The sequence below is a fragment of the Lissotriton vulgaris genome, chromosome 2_2 (genome assembly GCF_964263255.1).
Source record: "Lissotriton vulgaris chromosome 2_2, aLisVul1.2, whole genome shotgun sequence".
Classification (NCBI taxonomy): Eukaryota; Metazoa; Chordata; class Amphibia; order Caudata; family Salamandridae; genus Lissotriton; species Lissotriton vulgaris.
This window is the reverse complement of record NC_141688.1, coordinates 295939503-295966480: the sequence shown is the minus strand read 5'-3', so window position 1 is coordinate 295966480 and position 26978 is coordinate 295939503. Positions and strand designations below refer to the sequence as shown.

The 26978-nt window shown below is 45.6% G+C and overlaps 1 protein-coding gene across 4 annotated transcripts in view; it reads right to left on the bottom strand.

Annotated features, from left to right (window-relative positions):
- LOC147729330 (zinc finger protein 862-like) overlaps nucleotides 1-26978 on the bottom strand; it is a 376617-nt gene that overhangs the window by 243436 nt on the left and 106203 nt on the right. For all 4 annotated transcript variants that reach the window (XR_015309189.1, XM_086959616.1, XM_086959615.1 and 1 more), the window contains exons 4-5: nucleotides 26700-26962; nucleotides 10852-10919 (exon numbers count right to left, since the gene is read on the bottom strand). Coding sequence is in view for 3 of the 4 variants with exons in the window: in XM_086959616.1 (XP_086815742.1) it covers nucleotides 10852-10919; nucleotides 26700-26962 (331 nt within the window). In the remaining variant the exon portion in view is untranslated. The remainder of the gene's footprint in view (nucleotides 1-10851; nucleotides 10920-26699; nucleotides 26963-26978) is intronic.

Below are 26978 nucleotides of genomic sequence, written 5' to 3'. Positions count from 1 at the left end.
GGGGCTGACATGATGATAACAACTGAGGACGGAGTGAGTAATGTACCACAACGGAATGAGGAGGGTCACCCATATCGAGACACATCCCATGTTAGATTAGGAAACCGATCTGATAAACCAGTACTGCACAGCCCGAAAGGTACAGATTTAATCCCCAAAAATGACATACTAGACTTACCTTCTGACTCCTGCCCATACGTAATACTCTTAGCAGGGGTACCGGCACTCAAGAGGAATCAGAATGAGAATTGGGTGAATTTGAGAAACAAGACGGTAGACTGGCTAGTAAAGTACAGGCAATTTAACCCTGCTAGAGCAGTTGACATTTTAATGGTACGGAGGGTGAGTTGGGTGGGAGGAACTAGGAAGAACATCAGGGGTGACTGTGTGACGACCGCCAATGGTTAGGGCAATTTTGTCAAGCAAAGTAGTAATTGCTGCTGGGTCACAATTGTCAGTGTCCTGCCATTGGGGTATTTTTATCGGCCAATGGCAAGAGGAAATGCTATTGGTGCTGACCCTATAGTCCAACTTTCTAATGGTTTCGACGTACTGTCTTCCCTAGACGACCAGGATTGACTTCCACAGTCTTCATATTGTGGGCTGGATGATCTTATACTGGCTAGCAAATGGATCTCTTGGTTAGGGAAAAAATTACTATAGGGTCACGGATAGTGGAGGCCCCTGAGGTTGAGCCACAAAGGGAGCTGATGAATGAAGAAGCCTTTATAGAAATAACCAAGAGTATCCAGAAATTGCTGGAGGTAGATGGAGGGGGGCACAAACACTGTAGTAGGATATAACATAAGTACAAGTATGGGGACCAATGGAGGAACACCTGCTCAGTCCAGGGACTCTACTTTACCTTCAAACCTATGCCTTACATCATGGAATATTGCAGGCCTGAAGAGGAAAATTGCTAACTTAGCTTGGAACGAATACATAGAGGCTAGCAATATTACGCTTTTCCAGGAGACCTGGTTATTAGAAACACCCAACAAAGTAGGTTTTAAAACATAGCGTGGAGGCCAGCCCATCAGCCCATCAGTGAGAGGATACGGGTCACTCTGGAAATTGGATACGGGTCACTCTGGAAATTAATATTGTTCCATTCAAAATACCGTCTCGAGATATACTGGGACTAAAATTAGTTGCAAAAACTGGGAGGTCATATTGTTATTTAATATCTACAACAGACCAGGCCCCGCTCATTGTGAATCAGAGTAATAAGTCAGCTGGAGTCCCTTCTAGATACACTGGGCCACAGACCAAACATTATAATTGGAGGTGACTTCAATTGCAATTTCGAGCCTGTGTCATGATTTGGTAACTTGACTGAGGATGAAGATATGGCATTTAATATTCCAGTTACAGAAAGTGAGAAGGTGGTAAAGTGCACAGTTGCTGTGAGTCAATAATTAAGAATGAAAATGGATTACAGTCTGAGAGCATGTAACGGGCGCTTGCCATCAGATAGGCCGAATGCATACACTTTTGGCAGAGGCAAATCCCGAACAAACATAGATTATATACTGGTGACGCTCAGACTTTGGAGCCATTTGGTTGACCTAGTAATCGACTCTAGGACAGAGTGATCATCGACCCCTGAGGCTGATGATACTTTTGGATGTTTTCCTTCCCGGCCAAACGGGTGTTAAGGAAACTGGCATATTGGAAGATGGCATCATTTTAAAAAATAATAACCGAGTTGTCAAATGGCCCTATATATTAGGGAACATCAAAGCAATCACCAGTATTTATTCCACCTTTGTAGACAACACAACTCCATTTGTAGAACAAGTAACTGGCTTAATTAAGATGACGGACCTACATGGTTGGCTGGTAAATGCCATGGGTCCAGTGTTCAGCAAATACCCAACGTGAGAAAAGGTGGGCCATCAGAGGGTTAACGGTGACAATTCCCTAATACAATAAGAACTGTCGAGATGCTAAGACTGACTTACTGCAGGCAATTAAAAGTGGAGATATAGATATAATGAGGACAAAGAGATACAATTACCAATAGTCCTTAGTAGACGCAAAGAGATTGTGGGATGAAGAGGTCTGGTCAGGCTTAATTAGCGCGGTCAAAGCTAAGGACCAGGCCGGGTTTTGGAACTTCTAGCCTAATCTCTACTCCGAAACTGATGGTGCCACCTTTGTGGTAACAGAAGAGATGATGAATACCGCCAAGGCAGCTAAATTATGTTTCACTCTTATGAAAACCTTATTAGTTTTGGAGTACGTCAAATCTGGTAAGGCTCTCGGGCCGGATAAAATACCGGGCGACCTTTTAAAACACGATATGAGCATATGTGGACCCTATATTAACTGTCTCTGTAATGAGATAGCCGACTTTGAACCAATACCTAACACATGGAAGGGTGCGGAAATAGTGCCAATTTTTAACAAGCATTTGCAATGCAATAGGTCTCGCAGCATTAAAGTTTGAGTTACTGGCATTGTAAATGCCAATGCTTTGAATTAATTATTTTTTTAAATTTGCAATTGTTATATAAACATTGTTTGTGAGTGGTTAGCTGTTGCTTATGCTAAGCTAAATTGGCAGCAATATAGAGTGCTAGTCTTGCTTGTTATAAGCATGCTGATTTAAAGCGCTCTGATACCGGTGGGTAAAGTTTGCGCTATATAAAAGTGAAAACAAATAAATAAAAACCAGCCTACCTGTACCACGTCCGTTCTTATGACAGAAGCATGCACAAATGCACACACAAGGAAGCAGGGACGTGCACACATGAAACAATGGAAGAGCAGAGGTACGCATAAACGCGGGGCACGGGGAGGCAGAGGGATGCACACAAGAGAAGCTGAGAGGTGCAAGTGGGGATGGGGAGGCACATGGATGCACACAGCACGAACAGGGAGTGTACAGGTGCACAGAGGAATGCATAGGAAGGCGCAGAGGTGCACAGAGCGGGAGGCAAAGAGGAGTGCACACAAGCGAGGCTAAGAGGTGCAACACGAGGGGCAGATTCTTGCACATAGAGGTGAGGACACAGGGGTGTAAGGGTGGACACTGGAGGGCATAGGGAGGCTCAGAGATGCGTACAACACAAGGAGTCAAAGCGTGCCTGTAGTAGAAGCTCACTGGTCAGAGGGTAATCCTAGGGGCTGTTGCCAAAGACATTTGCGTGATTACATTTGACATTAAAAATGCTCTCCCCTGCTGCATCGTGGAGCTCTTTTAAGGATGGACCTTCTCAGTTATCCAAGGGGGAAGAAGGCTCTTTGGATCACTGTGCCAACCACAGGGGAGATGCTTAGGTCACTACTAAGGTGTGGCAGCAGTGGGGGGAAGGAAGACGTGAGGTTCATATTCAAGAGCATAGTAGTTAACTTGTGCTGGTGGGGTTGGCTGGCCCCACCAGCACTCATTTGAGGGAAACAGGACTCTTTGGAGCTCTCCAGCGGGCGGGAAACCACTGAAAAGCTTCATTGGTAGGCTGGTGTGTAGCCTTCATAGTTCTTCCAGGCGCACTTAAGACATGTTGCGCTGGTGGTGATACATAATAATTGCAGTGGTGTAACGCGGAACACCGTACCCAAGGGGTGAACAAAGAAGTGGAATGGTGGACTTTCAATGACTCAGATTCCCTTCCTCCTTCCCCGCAGGACGAGCAGGACCCTTGGCAAACGGCATCAGAAAGAAATCTGCACGGCGCCTTTAACTGGATGTATGATCCCAAGGAAGCCCCATCCCACCGTGAAGTCAGCTTCGGGGCATTGGTTAAGAACATGGAAGTCCCACACTTGGCGTGTGACAATACCGGAGAGGAGGCATGGAGATCGGGAGAGGACGCGGAGAAGAGTTGGAGTTTGCCAGTTGGAGACGACGAACCAGGAGGAGAAGCAGACGAGCCGGGAGGAGAAGTAGACGATCCAGGAGGCCAACGGACCCGTGCTGCGCCGTGCCACACTCCCGAAGGAGGAGTGTGGCTAAGACAGGTACGGGACAAGTTTGCGAGTTGGGTGGAAAGGAGGAGTACAGTACAGTACCCTCTTCTAGAGCTTCCCCTGTATCCCGTTCCCCTTGTCTACCCCCTCACCTTTTTCCCCATCACGATTCACAGCAGCGGTAAAGCATCACGAGTTGCGGTGTCCCTTCACTACCCCGGTTCCCCACGGTATAACAGTAGTGCGAGGACAACCTTTTAAACGGTCCTTATTTGTGTTTCCCTATCCGGTCACCACGAGAGAGGCTTCACACTCCTTCCAGCAACCCGAGGACCCTGGACAAGGGCGAAAAACGATCCGTAAGGGACGTATACAAATAGAGGCACCAGGGATCCAGCAGAATTTGCCAAAGAGAGACTGACATTTCGTCGGAAGAAATTGTATATGAAAATAAAACCCGCTTTACCTAAACAACGTTCCCAGCCTATTACGGACTCCCCTTTACAAGTGGATAGGTTGTCTAGCCTGGATAAGCAGAAATGGATCAGCAGAAATGAATCAGCAGTAATGGAAAGAGACTGCCAGGTATGAACCAAGACTGCAGATCCTGTACGTGACAGACGGGGAGCAGAGCGGTTATACTCAACAGTACAGTCGAGCAAGAGCCAGTCTGTGTGTGTTTCCATTTACATGGGTCATTTTATAGTTGCACATATGAAAACATGTGTCTGTCCAGGTCGTACAAGGACTCTAAGCTCACATAAAGGGTCTTTGGAGCTACATGTCCTGATCCTGAAAGGATCGCCAGGGTCTAGGTCAAAACGTGCTTGCAAATGTAGCAGGAGCTCAGGGAAATAAGCACACTTCCTCCTTATGCAGGCCTTACATAATTTTAAGAAGTTCAATCTCTGATTTTAGCACCAAAATAAGTGAAACCATTTGGCGAAGGACCTTTCTTAAAGGAGGGTGCAAAAAACAACCTGAGGAAGTACTGTCAAAACACCAATTGATACAAAACGGGAAGGGGACATATGGAATTGTGAGAATGAGGCCACCAGGCATAAAAATGCGAGACAGGTTGCATTGAAAATGCTTGTTTTTTTTGGCGGTTTTATAAAGTGCAAACTCAACCGGAAGGTATTGGAGCGCTTTACATGACCCCTTCTGTGTGCGCACTAGGACCTGCAACCCCTGTAGTCTCTATCCAGGACTCTATAGTTCTGCTCTTCCTGCGTATGCCCATCAAAAGAGTGGGTAATTTGCTAGTCCCCGCTGCTCATGCTGCAAAATTTATTTAGATATTCTGAAGCAAACACGCTGTATATAATTGCGAAGCAGCTAATATGATTAATACTACTAGATGGCGCCAGGTCTGTTCCCATTCCTTGAAGGACTATTTTTGAAACAAAGAAAAGCAAACCTTTTCTGGGGCTCACAAAGTTTTCTGACATGCTCCACTGTGCCCAGTATGGCGGACTCTGTGTCACTGGTTCATGTAATTCAAAGTCGTTATGTAAGGCAACTGGCTCTTTTGTAAAGCGCTCCGACACCTTCGGGTAATGTTTGCGCTATATAAAATCGCATTAAATAAAATAAACGGTGGCGGTGTGTGATGAGAGCCGACATCGTCTGGCACACGGTGGCAATGTGCTAGTTGTAAAGTCTGCTGTATATATTGAAAAAACAACTGTTTTCAACATGCACTTGAGTAGCGAAACCAAAACTTACCAGCCGCGCGTCGTGAGCCGTCTACATTAGAAGCTCACGCACGTGACCCAATCCGAAGGCGCGCGTCTGAATCTGCCTCTGCCATTGACAATGCTGCGCCCGTGGCCAGCTCTTGTCTCCACTCGTTGTCGGCTGAGCCGAAAGCAATAGTCCTCGCGGCGAGAGCACGCTTTCACCAGGGCGAGACCTAAAAAGGGTGACCGGCTCGATCCGGCAAATTACCGCCCCATTAGGTTAACGATATACCACAGAAGACAGTTCAAAGACATTTTATTAAGGTTAACAGCATGGATTGAGGAGGTTGACCTACTCTCAAAGTATCAAGCTGGATTCAGGAAAAAGATTAGCACTATAGATCAAGTCTTTAGGTTGATGTGCATCTCCTGGAAATATATAAATTTAAGGAAAGGTAGTCTATACATTGCATTTGTAGACTTAAAAGCAGCGTTCGATTTTGTACCCAGGAACTTGTTATGGGCATGCTTGAAGGACCTGGGGGTGCCAATCGAACTGCTTGTACAAATAATTAGGCTACATGAGGGAAACTATGCTAAGGTGAGATGGGGACCGGGGGGGTGAGCTCACCAAAGAAATATTGGTGAGCCGGGGGGTACGCCAAGGATGCGTACTTGTGCCCACCCTCTTTAGTCTTTATGTAAATGATATCCCTCAATATCTGGAAGGCTAGAAAAATGATTCACCTAGGTTGGGTGGCAAAGTAATACCTGCATTACTCTTCGCAGATGATACTATCTTAATTTCGCAAACCCCAAGTGTACTTCAAAACCTGATGAATTCCTTCCAGTTGTATTGTACTGACAATGGCCTTCAGATACATTCCAGTAAGACAAAATATATGTCTATTAATCCACACAGATCATTTTTAAAAAACCTAGAGCTAAATCACCAAAAAATAGAGAATGTAAATAATTTTAACTATCTTGGTATCGCATTGGACACAAAATTGTCTTGGAAGAACCAGCTTAATAAAAATAAAGTAATCTTGCTTCAAAACTGTACTCCTATTACCAACCAACACGGGGGGACTACTTCTAAGGCTGTAACGCCTGCCATTGAACTTTTTAAATTTAAAGCACAGGCAGCTGCCTTGTACGGAGCGGAGATATGGTGCCCCCAATGTCAACGAAACTTCGAAATTGGAGAAAACAAGTTTGTTCGGAAATTGCTTGCTCTTCCAGTCAGGACCCCGCGGACCCCAGTAATAATGGATTCAAATCTGAAACGTACCGATAACTATGCTGCATTACGCCCCCTCCTATTTTGGGTAAGAATTTGGTCTACATCCGAGCTCCTACATTATAAAAAGGGCCTACAAGAGATAATGACCATTGGATCCTTTAAAGCTATACCTTGGTTTCAACATCTATCATCTTAGTTTGAGAAAATAGGGTTATCACATTATTGGGAGGAGCCTATGGAATTAACCTTGGCATGTAGCAAGATAGTAAAGATAGTCTTTTGGGCTTTTGTTAATGGCAAACTGCTACATGATTCTAACCAAGGCTCGTTAACATCTTTATTTATTATGTTCGAAGATACAGCCCGCTTTGAACCATTTTTAGATGAGGTGTGTCCACAAATTGTGAAATCCTGAAACCTGAAATATAGATATGGGGTATTACAAACAAACAAAAACAAATCCAATCTTATACGATACCCCAAGGAAAAAATGGGTTAAACCTATCTGCAATAACTTGAACATTAGGCACTGTAGAGAGGCGGCGCATATAATGAGGATCGATACAACACCACTCGTGGTTTTTTGTGTAGCTAAATTTTTGTTCAGTGTGAAGATTATTAGAGATAAAATAGGGTTGAAATTGTGACAGTGGATTTAATAGCTTTGCACATCATGAATTTATTCCTGCACCCGCACTTTAAAATTGAAAGTATTGTCTATTGAACCCTCTCCAATGCTGTAATCAAATAATGGTGGCGATGTTAGATATTTAGTATATTAAATTGTAAATAGGATGAGGCTGTGCGCTTACACTAGCCCGTTTACATAAAAAGTCATAGTTGGGGAACTTACACAATAAGAAGCCAAACCCTGATGATCCTGCAAATCGCAAGATGGAATACAACAAAATTGCCAATTAAACAGTCTCTATGCCACGAAATTTTAGAATGCTCTAGTTAAAGTACAACTGTTGCAGCGTCCATGTAATTTCATAGGAACTTCAAGACCCATCTTCTAAAGATGCATCTACAATGCCTCTTGGCTAGATTCCACTATACTGGTAATCCTATCCGTTAATAAAATCCTTTTTCAAGTTTGTGCAATGCTTAACAATCAAACAGATTGAGTCAATTCCTCAAATCTAGATACAAATCCAAACAATGGATCAATAATACAGTCCACAAAATAACAACATTGACTTTTAGTAACAACTGATAGGATTTCTGGGATCAATGATTTTTTGCAGTCTAGTCTTACTGAAACTAAAAATTAGAGACCCATAAGAGGATCCAACTGACTGATTATGGATATAGGCACGGCAGTCTTGCAGGCTGCTTATATAAGCTTTGTTCAACAGCAACTGTAAGGTGTGGGCTTTTCGCACAGGAAAATCCTAGTCCCAAGTGATTTACATGAAGGCGTGCCCAGTCTTGCTTCTACTGTGACCGCCTTGGAATTTGTTACAGCTACCTTCTGGCTGTATAAACGATTGCCTCGGTATAACTGCAGTATTTTAATTCATCTCAATTCCATATTCTTCCAAATTATGAGAATCTGGTCAGGGTTTTGGCCATCTTGAACCAACGTTTCATACCACTGAGTTAGATGGAACTTGATATCTTTCGGGTTGAATCCGACATCTTACTTAGATTATATTTTTGCTAGAATGTTCCTCAGAACCTGCAGAAATCACTTTTGAATGTATATTTTCAGCAACTGGTTTGTTTGCAATATTCGAAATGGTGCACAGAGTTCACCTATGTGCGCCCAAAAGGTTTAGAAATCAGCTGCTCAAATAACCAGAGGGAAATTATGCCCACAGATACTATAAAAAAAATGTGGCAACGTTTAACTCCAAGGCATACGACCTGGACCTAGTCCTACCAAATATATTCCCAGGCAAGGAGTAACTTCTATGGAAGCTCAGGGTATTTGAGTCCCAGTTTTCTATTCCTACATCTTCTTAGTATCATTTTGTACTAGGTTGGCATCACAGCTTAATGCATCTAGAATGAAGGAAGACATTGTAAGGCAACCAAATAATGCAAGCAAAATGTGATGCCTTGTGCCTGAAAATGTGGTTTTGTTATCTCCCCCGCTACGCCCTGTGAGAAGGTACAGGAGAAGATACAAACTTCTTAGGGGCAGGTTGTTCTGGTGAGTTGTGTCTACTCGGTCCTCCTTTCAAGATCCCTGAAACACATCACTAAGCTTTGCTGCTATGGCAACGCAACACACAAAATACCATGGCATCTGGAGCTAAAATCAATATTCAGCACAAGAGCTAAATCATCTGGATAGACTGGGTAGATGACTGGTGGAGTTAGTCTGGTAAATGGGGACAGAACCATTTCTAGACCTAAATCCTTCACTCATGCCAGAGATACCTATTTGGGGAGAGTTTTCAAAGAGTAAAATCGTTTTCCGCTTTTGAAAACAGAGCGACCAAATTAATTTGGCTAGAATACTGGGCCCAAAGCATGTCTGGAAAGAGTCATGTTTTCACAGGTGATGCACTAAATCTGGGTTAAACTACTGGGAGGCAGTGTGAGGCACCTGCCTGTTTACTTCTAAGACTATGGATAGGCATTGCAAAATAGAGAAAGAAAGTAATTTTATAAACCTCTTTAATCTGGCAACTTCATTAACAGCTTTTGAGTAGTGAGAAAAGAACAGAAAAAGGGAGCTGGCGTCTAGAAAGTTTCCCAAATAAGTTCAATATTCACCTCTCCCATAAACGGTTCTCTGTAGGCTATGAGCTTGGCTTACACTAAGGCCAACTGAGCTTTCAGTCCATTCGAGGTTAGCAAAGAAGCTACATTAAATAGGTTACCAGCGACCTGTTTTCTGGTAGAAGTGTGACAAAGTTTAATAAAATATAGGTATTCATTATAATTATTATTGAATACCCCCAAGTTCTTAAAACTGGTCCAAGGAAGTAACGGTATGTCATAGGAACCTAAAATGTCTGAGACAACTATATAAAGGCCATGGATTGCACATGGGAACTTAAAAGATGAACAACTACAAAGGGAAAAAAAATTGCTAATGTTGAATCCCTACCAGGGACAGTCTTCAGCGTGACAAGCACCACCAGTGACTTGGGCTGCAGTCCGCAGAGTGTATACGCCACCTAGTTTAGTAGGTCGTGGCTTAGCTACACTTGTGATGTCAGCCAAGGAGCTGGGTGTCATCCTAAAAGCAGTTGATACCCTCCAGCACAGAGTCAAAGCTACGAGGTGCTGTAAATTGCACAAATATCAGGACACAGAGGTCGAGGGAGAAAATACTGTCCTAGTTAAAAGAGAACCCACTTACTGTGTCAAACCAGTCTGAATCACTGATTGCGCGATGAATGATTCATATTACATTGCACCTACCCAGTTCCCCCGATTACAGGCATATTATACCTCTGTGCTACACACATAGTCAAACTAACTCTCTCCACAGAATGTGGATTCTCAGAGGTTAACTGTATAGTGAATCGTCCTCCTGTCTTGCCATCAAATTTCCGACCATTTAAAGATGCAGCCTGCAGATTATTAAACAAACCTTGCCGAAGCAATAAGTGAATTATGAAATGCAGAATCAAGAGGGGATACATGGGCAACATTCATAACTAGGTGGTCAATCAGAATGATCAGGGCTCACTTTTTCAGTTGCACAGTGGGAGGGTTCACCCTTTCCATCATAAATCCACAGACAGGCAGAGGCGCATAGGATGCAAAACTTGGAACCATTTCAGTTTTTGATGAAAAGGGACACTGATGCGAGGTCAGCTAAGATGTACACCAATAGTTCTCCTGTGAAGACAGCTCCATCATCATCGGAGGTTCAACCCTATATGTCATCCATAAATCCTACCAAAGGACTTCTTTGACTGCAGACATTATCTCATTGTAATAGAATCAACCTGACTGAAATACCCCTGGCCCAGGTGGAATCCATACCCAAGCAAATAACCAGAAGTACAACAAGAGCAGAGGACAACCGGCGAAGGACCTCACCTCATCCAGTTGGCTTGGCCCTCTTCTGTGCCATTGATCGACTTGTAGCGATTGTTCTGATCAACTATCTGCAAACAATCAATGGTTTGAGGGAGATGGTCAGTGACAGTTTTACCAAAGGAGTATTATTTGCTATGGATTATTGCTATTTACATTAGATTATAATGGCATTGGTTTAGACATACACAGTCATGCTTGTTTCAGAGTATTTGTACTACCAGTATAGCGCCTACCCCTTGTAGGGTGCTACAAAGGTGGGAGAAGGATGGGTACCAGGATGATCTGCCCTTCAAAAAGTAGTTCCAGTGCCGGCTAAGATCCATGTACAAGTACATTATCTAGTGTCAGTAGCCCTTTGCATTTCCTCCCAGCACATAACACGTTAGTAAAGGTCACTGCACATCACTACATTGTTAGTCGTCATAATAATAGCTTAAAGTTAAAGAAGTGAAAACAAAAGGATGCTACTGATGAGGTTATGATGAAGTTCACACTCGCTAACATTACACTTTGATGGTATCATTCACCTTGTACGACAAACACTCACAGCATACTTAAGGTCAGAGGCGAAACTAGAATAAAAAAGGCCATTACAGATTACCAGAATGTAAAACTCAGCAGGCCCTATAACAGTTTAAATGCTTGTAACTTGTATTTTAGTTCATTGTAGTCATATAAAAATCGACAGAATTCCAGATTTGGTTCACGTATCCTCAGAAATTGTTCACAGGCCAGTCTCAAGGATCCTATGATATTTTATTGAGTGGAGGAGGCGGTCGTACAAGGCCTCTCACAGTAATAGACCTGGGCATTAATATTCTTTCCAATTCACCAGTACGGGTCCCGAATCTTTGGTGCAGATTGTGCAGGTTCTCATCTTCTTGCACTTGGAGCCACTGGTCCCTTTTTTCACTAATTTAAAGTGACCAGCAATTAGCTCAATGTTAAAATTCAGTACTACAAATCTATCCCCCCCATCCATACTATAAGAAACTGCTTTGAAAAATAAATTTTTTTTAGGAACACACACAAAGAAGTGTGTAGGGTGAGGTCCCAGGACAACCTACACATTAACTTTCAGAATTATGCCAGAAAGGAATCATTTAAACTGAACAATCCTATAATATCACCTCAGAACATCAATTAAAACGTAATTTAAATGACATTTTATAATAAAATAGGTCTATAATCTACAAGTTTTGTAGAAGGCAGGGGCTATTCTTGAGGGTCAGTGAAAAAACCTGAAACCATGCCAAATCTGCAAATCTTAAAAGAAATTGACGTAAGAGATAAATAATGTATTTGAAATGTATTTACAACTCAAGTAACATGTCCATTATTGCAGAATTTGAGGTATGGGAAAGAACTGTACACAAGTAATGTATTTATTTTCAATAAAATGTCTGTACTGTCTGGGTGAAGGTTGAAGGAGATTAACAGAGAGTCAATGCATCACCTTTCGTGCAGCTCTTGCAGGGTTTCGGCTGGAAGCTTCACAGACCGACCTTCAGGTTGGCAATATTGTTGCTCCTAGTAAAGGCTCTGCACCCTTCATCAAGGATGCTGCTCCAGTGAAAAGCATTCCATCTCTCTTCAATTAGAAGGGCGCCAGACGGACTGACACATAGTTGAAGTAGCACCAATATTTTGTTGGAGGAGCAACCCAAAAACTCAAACAACTATTTTACATTCTTCTAAGTAACTCACTGCTTGGGGTCAATCAGTAAGGCCAAAAGGGGAAATGAGATCTAAAGTCACTGTCAGTTAACATTTCTATAAGGTTGTAAATGAGCCACACAGAGCATTACGACGTGATATATACGGCTATGTAGATTCTTTCGGATTCCAGTAATTGAGTGTGTTACAATTCAGTAACAAATGCCTTCTTGTAGCTATGAGTCGCACTGGCTTCTTCTGACTAAACCGATTTGTTAAATTATAAGAACCTATCCCCAAATACTTGCAAAGCTCTAGCTGTTTATTTTAAATTAATTGAACAGATTGAGAATTGAGAATTCCTAATTGCACTTTTAGTAGCTAATTAGTCAAACAAACAAGTTATCTTTGTTAACTACAATTCCGATGGATGCTATCCCTGCAGATTCCCCACCTCTAGAATTACCTCCCGGCACCGGACTGGATCTGAAAACTTGAAAAGCCCTCTTGAACCTACAGGTGGTGTCTCAGCTGCATCCCATCATCTGGATACATTCTGACATGGCATCATTAAGTACTAGCAGGTGCCATCCTAGCGCAGTGACCTCAGTTCACCGTTCTTTTGTCCACATTCTGGGTGATGAAGACGAGTCTGACAACATGAACACAAACTGCAGTGTACCAAAAATAACTTTAGACCTTTTAGCAGTCGAATGACAACTCCTCAAAACAGGTAAGTGGGCCAGATCTGTGAGAACCTGCAGGCAGATAGACTAGCTACCAAAAAGATCATTACCAAAGTCCCGTGAATCTCCAGAAGCTCAAGCAGGTTGATATGAGATCATCGTCAGTAGGAGACCAGAGGCTATGATCAGCAGTGCATCGAGATGACTGTCCCAACTAAGGGAGGAGGCATCAGCCGCCTCCATGGTCCCTACCAGTAGAGGACAGTAGGACTTACCTCACATCAGGTGGCCCATCACCAACCAAGACAGCAGGTCTCATGCCACCTGTACGAAACCTGAATTATATCCTTGAGGATTTTCCAGTGAGAGGACAACAAAAAAACACCACTGAGTGACACAGGATACTATCAGGCCCAAAGGAAGGAGGAACTGCCAGGGCTAGAAGCAAATCAATCAATCAATCACGTCATTTGTATAGCGCACTACTCACCCGGGAGGGTCTCAAGGCGCTGGGGGAGGGTAAAGTTACAGCTCGAACAGCCAGGTCTTGAGCTGCTTCCTGAAGGCGAGATGGACTTGGGTTCGCCGAAGGTGGGTGGGGAGGGAGTTCCACGTCTTGGCTGCCAGGTAGGAAAAGGATCTTCCTCCGGTGGTGGCTCTGCGGATGCGTGGTACGGTGGCGAGTGCGTGGCCGGTCGATCGTAGCTGGCGGGTGGGCGTGTAGAAGGTTATGCCGTCGTTGAGGTACTTGGGGCCCAGGTCGTGGAGAGCCTTGTGTGCCTGGGTGAGGAGTCTGAAAGTGATTCTCTTGCTGACGGGGAGCCAGTGCAGGTCTCTCAGGTGTCCGGTGATGTGGCTGTGTCGGGGGTTGTCGAGGATGAGTCGGGCGTAGGCGTTCTGGATGCGTTGGAGTCTTTTTTGAAGTTTCGCTGTGGATCCGGCGTAGAGGGTGTTCCCGTAGTCCAGCTCCCTCCTGCAACATAAGGATCATTGTCCGAATTTCCTGCTCCACATAATGAAGAAGAGATCCTGGGAGGGTGGCAGATGGCACTTTGGGAGGCTGATAGAAAACCACAGGTGACAGAGCAGGACCGGGAGTTGTAGATACAGATAGTTTAATATTAGCTATTGCAAAACATCTTTCAGCAGCCAGTCGTCAAGGTAAGATAGCACATTTTTGGAGGCCCAGAATCTGTGTTAACACTGATATCACCGAGGTAAAGTCTCAATGTGCTGATGTTAACAAAATAGTAGGACCAGAAAGTGAACATGGGGAGAGCCCACCATAAAACACAGGTACTGCCTGTGCAACCATAGGATTAGTATTAGCAAATAAGTGTCCTGCGATTCGAGGGACAAAATACAATTTTCCAGCCTCAAAGCCACGAGGACTTGCACAAGGGCCAGTATCTTGAAAAACGTTTTACGGAAGAACACATTAAATGCTATCAAAAAAGGGTCTCTTTTTGAAAACAAGAAAATAGCAGAAGTTGAGTCAGTGCTATATTTTGAGCTTTGGAATTAGAGAAGGATTTGTTTCACCGCCTTCTGACCTTGGAAAATAAATTCCGGAGAATGGTCACAAAGGTGTCTGGGAACTGGAAGAGTAGAGGGAAAGGATGCAGTTATGGCATCTCTAAAACATTCAACGAAGACATCCCTGACATACTGATGAAAAACAACTTTGCATGAAAGCATGTGTGAGGAGAGCAACTCTCCATTGGTGTCAAAGTGAGTGGGGAAAAAAGGAACAGATTTGCCAGATGTGGTGCCTAATAAGAAGTGTAACTTTATACGCAGGTACAATCTTGGACCCTGAAAAAGAGCTTGTACTAATAGTTCCAACCAACATCTATACCCACGAATTCCAAAGGATGACAATTTCTACTGGGACTTTATTACTGCCGCTTGGGCCTAAACTTGGCCAGACACCCCCTTGTCACCATCTCGATGGTTCAATGGTAGGTCTTTTTCTGATCATTAAAAACTTCCAAACTTCAAAGACAATAATCCTGTACTCCTCGAGGACCTTGTGACAGACTTCGACATAGCTTGAGCCCTCTAGAGCATCTTTATGAAAGAGAGACACATGAAGAAAGCCTGTGTGCAGAAAGTTATGATGTTTAAATCTGCGTTTCCATTGCAAGGAGGGCTTCCTACTAATCTGCTGCACATCTGCCCCAGCAGCCAAGTCAACAGAAGACTCTGAGTCAGAAGATTTTAGTTTTCCTGTACTTTTTGCAAATGCTCTTTGAATGAGCTATGGAGCGTGAAGTAGTGTGGCTCACTGGTTAGAGGCGGCAGACCCGAGAGCAGAGGACGGCCCGGGACCAGGGTTCGATTCCCGGCGCGGCAGGTTTCTGGACCAGGGTCAGCGGACTCGATAATTCTCTCGCCTCGGTGCCCACTCTGATCAGCGATCACACTCGGCAACTCTGGGCATCAGCTTGCCTCATCTTCACTAACGGCCCCACCAGACCGCCGGGGATGCCTGGTCTCACCCTGGAGATACCCATTAAGGGACCATCTCTCAGGGAAGCCAGGAAGGGTTTCGCAGCGGTCGAAGCGCCTTGGGACCCTACGGGTAAGTAGTGCGCTATATAAATGCCAATACATTTACATTTACATTTACATTTACAGCGTGGAAGCAGCTTGCAAACCAAGAGCCTTTGACCTCTAGGCACCATTTAATATTTACACATGGAGACCTCATAACTTCCTGCTGTTTTCTCTCATGAAAAACTATCAAACCCCAAGCTGTGAGTTCCTTTACAGTAGGTAATCATGCAGTGGCATCCAATACAGAACAGAAACGTCCTTCGACCTTAAGAATGTCATAGTCCGATATAAACTAGTTTGGGATTAGATTTAACATACAGGTGAAGATCCATATGTAATGAGCACTTTATACTGTATGTCCAACGAGTCTCATACCCAGTCTGTCAAGTGACTAGTAGGCCGGAATTCCCGACGCTGTTGGTAGCGGTCGCTCCCCACGCTCCCTGCTCTGTCTGGTATCGTTGTGCTGCGCTCCTTACCCAGATGTGCTGCTTCTCAAATGCTGGCCCCTGTCCTCATAACGCTGTAGCGCGATTAGCATTGCATACATTAGAACTGAATTTCTGCGCGGTTTGCCGACTTTAGCACTGTACTTTAATGTGACACTGTTGTAACGCTATTTGTGTCATATTGCTTCACTTGATTAGGAAATCGTTCATTGTAGTGCTTTTGCACACATTGTCTCATTATTTCATTTGTCTTTGTACCTGTGTGTACTTTCGTTTTCGCTGCCATTTTATTGTTGTTGTGCCTGGAAGCCCGTCCTCTACAGCCCGCCCCGCCTCCCAGCTGAGCCTCCCTCCCACTGACTGCATAGCCCGCTCCCGTACTCAGAAGCGCTGTGACCGTCCCGACGCTGTTGGTAGCGGTCGCTCCCCACGCTCCCTGCTCTGTCTGGTATCGTTGTGCTGCGCTCCTTACCCAGACGTGCTGCTTCTCAAATCTGCTGGCCCCTGTCCTCATAACGCTGTAGCACGATTAGCATTGCATACATTAGAACTGAATTTCTGCGCGGTTTGCCGACTTTAGCACTGTACTTTAATGTGAAACTGTTGTAACGCTATTTGTGCCATATTGCTTCACTTGATTAGGAAATCGTTCATTGTAGCGCTTTTGCACACATTGTCTCATTATTTCATTTGTCTTTTTGCCTGTGTGTACTTTCGTTTTCGCTGCCATTTTGTTGTTGTTGTAAGCCCGTCCTCTACAGCCCGCCCCACCTCCCAGCTGAGCCTCCCTCGCCCCTCCCCCTCCACTATCCACTTATGACAGATGCTATTGCACGCAGCGTTCACGCGCAGCGGTCGCGCCCCATGCGCGCCGAAGGTGCGCCAAAGGTAAGCCCGTCTACGCCCGTCCGCGCCTGGACCGCGCCCAGCGCCAGACCCCCTGGCCCCCGCAAAAGCCATTCAACCCGCATTACTTATGCCGCCGCTACTCTCCTTGCCCTCAACCCCGGCCGCAAGCCACAAAGCTGCGTAGCTACCCCAGGATACACCCACGGTCCTTTCTCCTGCCACTCATGCAAGTTCGCCTGCATCAGGACCCATGCCAAATCCTCCCCCCCAAACACTGCTCTGATTCTAACCACCTGAAATGCATCCTGCTGAACACCCGCTCGGTCCACAAACATGCCACTGAACTCTGGGACCTACTCGACACTACATCACCGGACGTCGCCTTCCTTACAGAAACCTGGATGAACGCCTCATCAGCACCCGACATCGCCAAAGCCATCTCGGACACCTTCAAGATCATCCGAAAGGACCTCATCAACCAAACAGGAGGAGGCATCGCCATCGTTCATAAAAACACCATCCGCATCACGACCAGTTCCGACGATAACCTCGCTACCGCCGAACACCTTCACTTCCAGATCCACACTGACCCCAGAACCACACTTAGAGGCACCCTCATCTACAGACCACCAGGATCCCGCACTCAATTCAACGAAGACATCACCGACTTCATCAGCCCACATGCCCTCACCTCCGAGAATTACATTCTACTGGGAGACCTCAACTTCCACCTGGAAATCAAAAATGACAACAATACCACCACCCTTCTGGACAACCTGGCCAATCTCGGACTTAAACAACTTGTTGACACACCCACCCACTTAGCCGGACACACGCTCGATCCTATTTTCACCTTTCATCCTAGGCCAATAAAAATGTGGGACTAGCCTTGCAAAGGTCTTGTCCTGGCCCAGGTGTCCAGCTAAGGGTATCTCATGCGCCAGTTCCATCAAAAAGGCCCGGTAGCACTGGGGGACCACTAAGGCCCTTGAAGATCCATGCACGGGAACCCTTGGTTTACTGTACAGGAGGCCATCCTCCCAATACACGTGGTAGTTGCCGATCTCCTTATTCAATGCTTGGGCTTCGGCCTGTCGCCGCATGCCTTCAAGCGTGGAGCACTCCTTCTGTGCCCGACAGAAATGCTCCGGGTAGGACCTCCTTCCACATGCCACTCGGCAAGGGTCGGCAAGTCCCCCACGGGAACGACATCCACCTCCACGGACTCCGGGGTTACCTCCGCGGGCTCCCCATCCATCACACGGGGTGTGTCCTCCACAACACTCTCCTCTGGAACGACAGTGGGTTGGGCCGTTGTTTCAGGCTCCAACCCGAGTTGAGCTTCTTGTGGGCAGCCATGGACCGCGTGACTACGCAAGTCCACCCTGGTAATCCCAGCATCTCAGTGTGGGCCTTAAACTCCACTTCCTTCCAGGCGGTATGTTCGAGGTCATTACTGAGCAGACAGTCCACAGGCAAGGCAGGGCTGATCGCAACTCTCAGCGGGCCTGAGACTCCTCCCCATTCAAAGGGAACTTGAGCCACAGGATAGTAGCTCATACTGCCGTCAGCCAACACAGCCGGATGGTACACATCAGGAACAACCTGCTCAGGGGACACAAGCCGCCTCACTACAGTGGTCATGCTGGCTCCTGTGTCCCTCAGAGCGCCCACCTCCTCCCCATTGACCTTCACCCTCTGCTGGTACTTAGCAGTATTCAATGGTAAGGGCGTCACTGGGACCATCTCTCTATCCCCGAGTGAAACCAGGGTCAGGCCTGTCCACTCCCCTTCCCTATCTAGGGGCAGCTCCAACCCAAGCGCTACACTAGCCACCCCGGGACTCTTGCCACCAGTGAGGGCTGGGGGTCGTTTGCGACACTGGGCATCTCCCTTGTAGTGTCCGACCTCTCCGCATTCTTAGCACCGGACCACTTTTGGCTGCTGACTCTTGTCAGGGTAAGTGGGTTTTGGGGAATTCCTCTGAGGTGGGGTACCTACTCCTCTCCCAAACTGTCTAGTTTGTGGGCCTTGTGAGAACTCCGGTCTTTTATCTCCACCCTCTTTCTTCTGAGGGGCGCCCTGTCCGCCTTTTGGTCCATCTCCCGAGGGGCCCTTGTGTGACACCCGGGTGCTAACACAAGTATCCGCCTCCTACGCAAGCTCACAGGGATCAGTAAGCTTGAGGTCCACCAAATGTTGGCGCAACTCCGGAAAAGACTTATCCAAGAGGTGCTCTCTCAAAAAAAGGTTAGAGACCCTCAAAATCACGCACCTCGCTGCCACGCACCCAACCATCCAGAGCCTTACGGGCATATTATAAAAAATCCACCCAATTCTGCGTGGACAGCTTATGGCTGCCACGGAACCTCTGGTGATACCTTTCAGGGTTGAGGCCAAAATGTTTGATAAGCGCCTCCTTCATGGGGGTGTACCTAAACTGGTCTGCCTTTTCCAAATACAGGAGGGTGTCCCTGACGTCAGGAGGTATATACCGGTACAAACCACCTCCCCAATGTTTCTCGGGCACCCCATGGGCAGTCAAGACCACTTCATACGCCTCCAACCACCTGGCAATGTCATCCCCCTTGTTGTAGCTCGCTATCACCTCTTTAGGTAACCAGAATCTGGGCTCCTGCTGAGCCTCTGGTACTCTGCCACCATTAGGACTCCCTGGCGCACCCAACTGTAATGCTCTCAGCTCCATTTCTTTGAGCTTCCTTTCCTCCATAGCAAACTGCTTATCTTCTCTCTCTATCTCCCTTTCGTGCTCTAGCTTGGCAAGCTCCCACCTTAATCGCCTCTCCTCCTTCCTGTCCTCATACTCCTGCGACTATACACTCCCCCTAGATACACTACTCCCTGCCCCAGAACGTCTTCCTGGCAATACATTGTCTGACATATCAATGTTGAGTAGGCCTGGGTCTACCTGAGTGTCTGCCTCCCCATGTGTGACCTGTTCCCCATCCTCTTCCTCCTCTTCTGGGTGGGCCCTTACCCATGCCCTCAAGGCAGCACGGAGCTCCTCTTTAACAGCTCTCGTCCCCACAGGCACCCCCATCCCCTGATAAAACTCTCTTAACTGCACTGCCGTGTACCTATCAAGGTCAGCCAGCTGGAACTCCATTCTGTCAGGTGAGGACCTAGATATCCTGGAAGAAAAATTCTAGGACGTGGGCAACAATACTGGTTCAACACACTTTGTTGCAGGCTAGACAGTGGTGAGCAATTGGGTTTGCTCGTAGCACGATAGGTGTCCAATTAATTGCAGCACACCCTGTCCCACTGGAGAGTGTTAAGTAGCTACAGGTCCTGGATCCCACTGCTCGCCAGCAATGTAAGAACTGGGACCACCAGCTCTCAAGGGGGTAGCATGGCTCGAGCAGGAAGGCAGCCAGGGGCTTGCGTGTAAAGCAGCTACTTAACACACTCATCCAATGAAACACACAGTGGCGCAATAATGGAGACCACACCAGTAGTTGTATTTGATAGAAATCAAGATCTTTTATATAGGCTTTCAAATAGAGCGATGCTTTATTAATTCATTAGCATTTCAGATAAGCATTTCATTAAGACATTTCATGAGTCATGTTCAGGTTGCATTTCCTATGAATGGGTGAACATTTCATTAAAATAATAACCAAATCATCTAGAAGGAAACACTAACTAACCCCGCCTGTCGCATCAGACTCTTTGACAGGCAAAGGGATAATTGTATAAACCTGGAGGATCCTACAAGAAGCGACTATAGTAATGCGTTTAAGTAACACATCAAACCTCTCATGGACGCTTTTCCTAGAAGGTGATAAAACATATGGGCAAGTACTTATCAGTCTAACAAGGAACTCCAAAGAACACAGCCTCTAGTCATTAGTGACAAGCCTTTCCTCTTGTGAATACAGGTCGGCTTGCGACCTAGATCAGATCATCAGAATACTATGGAAGCCCACCTCTGCAAGAAAATTCAGTACAGTGAAGTGACTCTCCCTCGCATTAACAAGCTGGTAATCTGGTGCACGATGTATAATTCAGGCTTGTAAATATGGCACAGTTTGAACATATCAGGCTGGTAAATATGGTACACTTTGATACATTGAGGAACGTGTCTGACACTCCAGTCTCCAAGTACTCGAGGCACATTAGGGGGGTTAACGGAGCCCAGTCACAGTTTTCCCCGGGGGAGGGGTGACCTCGGGCCTCAACCGGCCTACCGCCCTCCTCCCCGGGGGTTACCTGGTGTACTTAGGCCCTCCGGGGCCCTTGCGGAGTCGCTGGCAGAGGGGAGGGGTGTTCGTCCCTCCCAGGACCTCCCTTGGCCCGGCGCGTTGCAGTTGTGGCTTCTAGGCACCGGCACCGGGGTCGGGGCGAGGCCAACGTGCGGAGCTGAAAGGAGGGGGCACTCAGGCTCCACGGCCCCCTCCGCGATATTTCCGGGCCGTCTCAGGCCCACCGGCAAGGCTCTGGGGCCGGGGCCGCTGCAGATCAGGGCCGGGTTACAAAAGGGGGTGGTGATGAACAGAGTGTCTGAATTGAGCAGACCACTCTTACCCAGTCCAAAGATCAGGGCTTGATCCATCACCGTTATTTATCTCACTGCCCCATCCCAGCTCAGAACCTGGCTATATGCAAATCAGTCTGTCCCTGGCCCAGTGCATCATGGGAACAGGGCAGACTAAACTACCAAGCCAATTCTTTACCAGAAAGGATTCAAGCAAACCGGGCCGAAGACGGCTGTAATGCCAGAAACCGGTCCCCGGGAGCTTGTTTCCTTCCCAGTGTAAGAATTGGCTTTTGTAGTTTGGTTTGCCCTGTTCCCATCATGCACTGGGACAGGAACAGACTCATTTGCATACAGCCAGGTTCTGAAACTGGGATGGTGCAGTGAGCTAAAAAACGGTGTTGGATCTAGCCCTGATCTCTTGACTGGGTGAGAGCTTTCTGCTTAATTCAGAGACTCTGTCCCTCACCACCCCTTGTTGCAGATCAGGGCCGGGGCAGCTCTAACCAACCGCGTGGCCCGCCTGCCTGAACCAATGGCAGCGCGGCACCCGGGGGCAGGGCGGAGGAGCTCCCCGGTCACGTGACAGGGGACAGCTTGGCTTTGGGCCTACCGCGGCCCAGCGTGTGGAGAACGGCGGCCCTCTCCTCACACACGGGGGCCGCCGAGGGGGGTAATTGAAGCTGGGGCGGATCACCACGTGCCGTCAGGGCAGCCACACTTCAGAGGCGTCGCGTAGGCGGCACGAACGCCGCGATGGTCACCGGACCTCGTCGAGTGCCTCGGACGGCACAGCAGCTCTGGGCTGCGGCGGTGAGTGGGAGTCAATAGCGCCTCGGGGCGACAGTGTCCCGGCACCACAGCGCTCACTCGTGGGGTTAAACCAGTCAGCTCAGGAGAGCGCGTGGGGGCGATTGCAGGCAGGATGAGTTCTGAGGTGAAAAGCGCCTCAGGGTCACAGCGCTGTACCCACAGGAGCACAGTTAGCTCGGGGCAGGCAGGATGATGGAAAGCGCTGGTCAGGGGGGAGCAGAATATAGCGTTTCTCCTCCAGTTCAGCAGGGACAACAGAGCAGTTAAGACAGTGGAGGAGTCAAGTGGGGCCAGAGTGGCCCACTGCTGGCAGGGGGGTGCGCAGGGCAGCACAGTCCAGGACCTGGTTGATTCCTCCAGCAGTTTCTGGTCAAATGGAAGCAGACTTCTTGGCGCTTAGATGGTTCTGCGCCTTTAGATGCTGGTTACTTGAAGTTGAAGAGGGGGGGGGGTTTGAGTTGAAGGCTTGAAGAGCTTTTCCTCAGACACTGCAGATGGACCCTGGGGTTCCCTACCACTGGGCCAGATCAGGGGGGCTAGCTTAGGACACCTCACCCAGCTTAAGAGGCAGCACCTAAATCCTGTCACTCCCAGTAGCATAGGTTCCTATCTAGGCCCTCCCACCTAAACTCCTGCGTGGGTTCCCCAGGTCAGTGATGCCCCAACTGACTAGAAAATTTCCCTCCCTTTTCTTATATAGTGTCAGTTGGCAGTTGGCAGTGGCAGTTGGCGCCTCCCCTATTCTGGAAGGTTCCAAGAGCTTCCCTCATTCTAGCTATGGGCAGGCTGGCAGGCTGGTATGGCAACATTGTTTAAGGGTTCCAGCCAGCTCCTGGCTACTAGAGTGCACCTATACAGACCACGCTGCAGTAGCAGGGGTCAGTGGCAGCCATGTTGGGGGAAGAGAGCACCTGCACCCTGGCATTGATTAGCAATGGGAAGGGGCCCAGAGTCCTAAAGCCAACAAAAAGTAGGTGGGAAAAATGAGGCAAGGGCAAAAAATCACAGGGAAAGACCACCCTAGGGCTAACAGGTCTAACAGTAAGTATTTAAAATAATCATGAGATGGGAGTTTAAATTTAAGTTGAAGTTCAGAAAAGGTAGTTATACAATTGTCTGACCATAAATCACTCAGATGACAAATGCCATTATGATTCCACCTTTTCATCACAGGATCTCTAAATATAGGGGGGAAACAGTGTTGTGAATTTAAAGGAGTATATCTTACAAGTTTTGGAATCCCAACCAGTTTTTTTTTATAATTCTCCATGTTTTATATGCAGCAGTTATGATCTTAAATTTAGTTTTTTTTTTAGTAACTTGGTTCTATTATTTTTTTTAAATAGCCGCTAACTTCGGTACCTAATACAAGTTCATATATCGATGGGGAATGTGCTTGTAAAATTGGAGCTTTGTTGCCCACGATCAAAGGGGATATAAATTGTAATACGGCTGCTAGAAAATAAAATAAAAAGTGTGGAACGGCCCATCCTCCTCTATCCTTTGGTAAGATCATTTTTTTATGAGCTCTCCGAATGCACTTGTATCCCCATAAGAATCTTCCTGACATTTTTTCAAGTTGCTTGAAAAAATCTAACGGAAATTCAAGTGGGACTGTTCTAAATAAATATATACATTTTGGTAGAATCAACATTTTTAGCACATTGTTCCTACCATGCAATGATAAATGTAAATGATCTATTCGTTCTAGGGTTGAGTTTGCTTTTTTTAAAATTGGAGTATAATTGAGATTAGGAATATTCGAAATTGGGGTAGTTAATTTGCTTCCCAGATAAGTTGCTTCAGAAACTACATTAATACGGGGCGGAGGATTTTGACCAACAAAAAGTATTTGTGTTTTAGATAAATTTAGTTTGTATCCTGAAAAGGAACCAAAAATTGCCGCTAGTTCTTCAATCTTGAACAAGGCCTTTTCAATATCTCTAGTAACTACCACCACATAATCTGCATAGGCAAGAGCTCGATAGCTAACTCCCGCCAGCTCAACCGGAATTATATCCTCATCATGGTTTAATTGATTGAGAAAAATATCAATGTAGATGGCGAAGAGGAGAGGGGAGGATGGGCATCCCTGGCGTGTTCCTCGTTGGATAGGGAATAGAGCAGATTTAGTAGCCCCAATTTTTACACATGACATCGGATTTTTATACAGATCCTTCAACGCAGGTATTATACCGGAGCCGAAGCCCTTTATAGAAAGTAAATCCCAAAGATAGGGCCAGGCCACCCTATCGAATGCTTTTTCGGCATCCAATAGGGTGATCCAGATTGATGTATTAGTACCTTCTGCCCAGTCCATCATGGCAATAATTCTGCGAATATGATCTGCTGTATCTCTGTTTGGGATAAACCTGTGCTGCCATCGGGACACAATTGTGGATATTATTTTTGACAGTCGTGAGGCAAGTATTTTAGAATATACCTTACTATCGGTGTTTATTGATGATATTGGTCTATATGATGCAGGGTTTAGTGGATCCTTATCCTTTTTAAGAAATGTCATTATTACCGATTGGGCCCAGGAGGCCGGTGGAAGACCTCTCTGTGCCTCATGAAAGTTAATAAGCATATCTTGCTTTATAATGTTCCTGAAAATCTTACAAAATTCCAATGGGATGCCATCGGGTCCCATTGCTTTCCCTGTTGCTAATGAAGTTATTGCTTTTTCAATTTCTTCCCATGTAATTTCTACTTCTAAAGCTAATTTTTGATCATTAGAAAGAGATGGTAAAAAGTTTAACCTACCGAAGTTCATACAGAGTTCTGAAGTATAAGAATCATCATCATATTGGTATAGTTTAAGATAGAATTGACAAAAGACTTCCAAGATTGATTCAGGTTTATTGTGTGTCTGCCCTGTTCCGTCCGGTATTGAGTTTATGATCTTAAACACTTCTTTTTGCCTAGTTCTCTTTGCGAGAATTTTCCCTGAATTTTCAGCCATCTCATACATTTGAAACCTAAAAGTTGCCATCTGTTCCGCCAATTTAGACGCAAAGGATTCATATAGCCGTGCTTTATAAATAGCTAGATTTGTTTCAATGTCAGATGTTGGCTGTGCTTGGGCAATTGCGGTTACGAATTTCTTCTCCCAGAATAAAACATTTTTGTACCCTAGATCTACTTTTTGCCGGATAATTTTTTGTTTCTTAATAACATAAGATAGTGATTCTCCTCGAATCCCTGCTTTGAATGCGTCCCAGACATTCTGAGCGGAAGCCGTTCCTCTATTAATATCAAAGAATTCTTTTATCCATTTTGCCATCATCTCTAAATAATCAGAATCGGCAATATTGGATTATGATCCGAAATTATGCGTGGGTATAACTCAAATCTGGTATCAAAAAGTAATGCCTTCTTGATGAAAAAGTAGTCTAAGCGTACAAATTTCTTGTGAGGAAAGGAGAAGAATGTAAACCCAGGTGATGATAAAAAATTTTCATGAGCTACATCAGATAGACCATAATCCATTATCAAGGAGCGAAGAGCTTTGAATGATTTTTTTTTTACACCTTGATAGAAAAAAGTATCACGTATATTCAAATTAGGGTCTATATGAATCTTTAAGTCTCCACATTATATTAAAAATGGTGACCAGTCTGCTAATTCTAGATTAAAAAAATTCAAGATGCTTGAATCATCTATATTTGGGGCATATACTGAACAGACAGTCCAAACTTTATTACTAATTCTAAACTCAGCAATTGCCCATCTATCATATTGATCCGCCTTACTCCAAATCATAATCCCCAAGCCTCTCCTAACTAAAATTGCCACTCCTTTTGTCGTTGTACCTTGAGATGTACATACCACTAGATTCAAGCCCAAATCTTTATACAACTATCTATCATTCCACGTGATATGTGATTCTTGAATACATAGGATATCAACTTTCATAGTCTGAATGATTTGTGCAGCAATCCCCCTTTTTTTTATTATTTAAACCACAGATATTCCATGAACATATTCGTAGTTTCTCCATTTAAGGGATTATTATATACATTAGAATTTTTGTTTTTTTCCCCCAGTGAAGCAATATATATGAAGTCCAGTTGGGAAACATATAAGTCAGTACACTCCAAAAATGAATATTATATCTCAAAATATAATGAATGTTGAGAGAACAAATGAAGAAAAGAAAGAAATTCAACATAGTCAAAGTAAAGAATTTACTGATTTTGTTTGCAACCCCACTTCCCCACCCTACCCTCCCTGAGCGGAATTCCATTTATTCTACAAATTGTGCATAGGAGGTCATGTAACAGTTGGGTAATAACTCATGTTTTTGAAAAAAGTGCATCAGTCACTGAAACTCACCAGCCAAGAGTAGAATCCTGCTGACTTGTCTTGAGGAGATAACTGGCCCTCGTAAGGGCCAAACACATGACCTTTGGGAATGGCTTCGTTCACACACCGCACATCGCAATCACCACTGGGTTCCTTCACTACCTCTAGCCCAGCTGGCACAGTCATGGCTGCTCGATTTGGCATTCCGAAAGGCACCGGTGTGTCTGACACTAACGTGGGAGGTCCATGATTTGGGCACTCATCCACAAAGTATTCCTGGCACGACTCACAGTCTGAAAGAAGTCAACA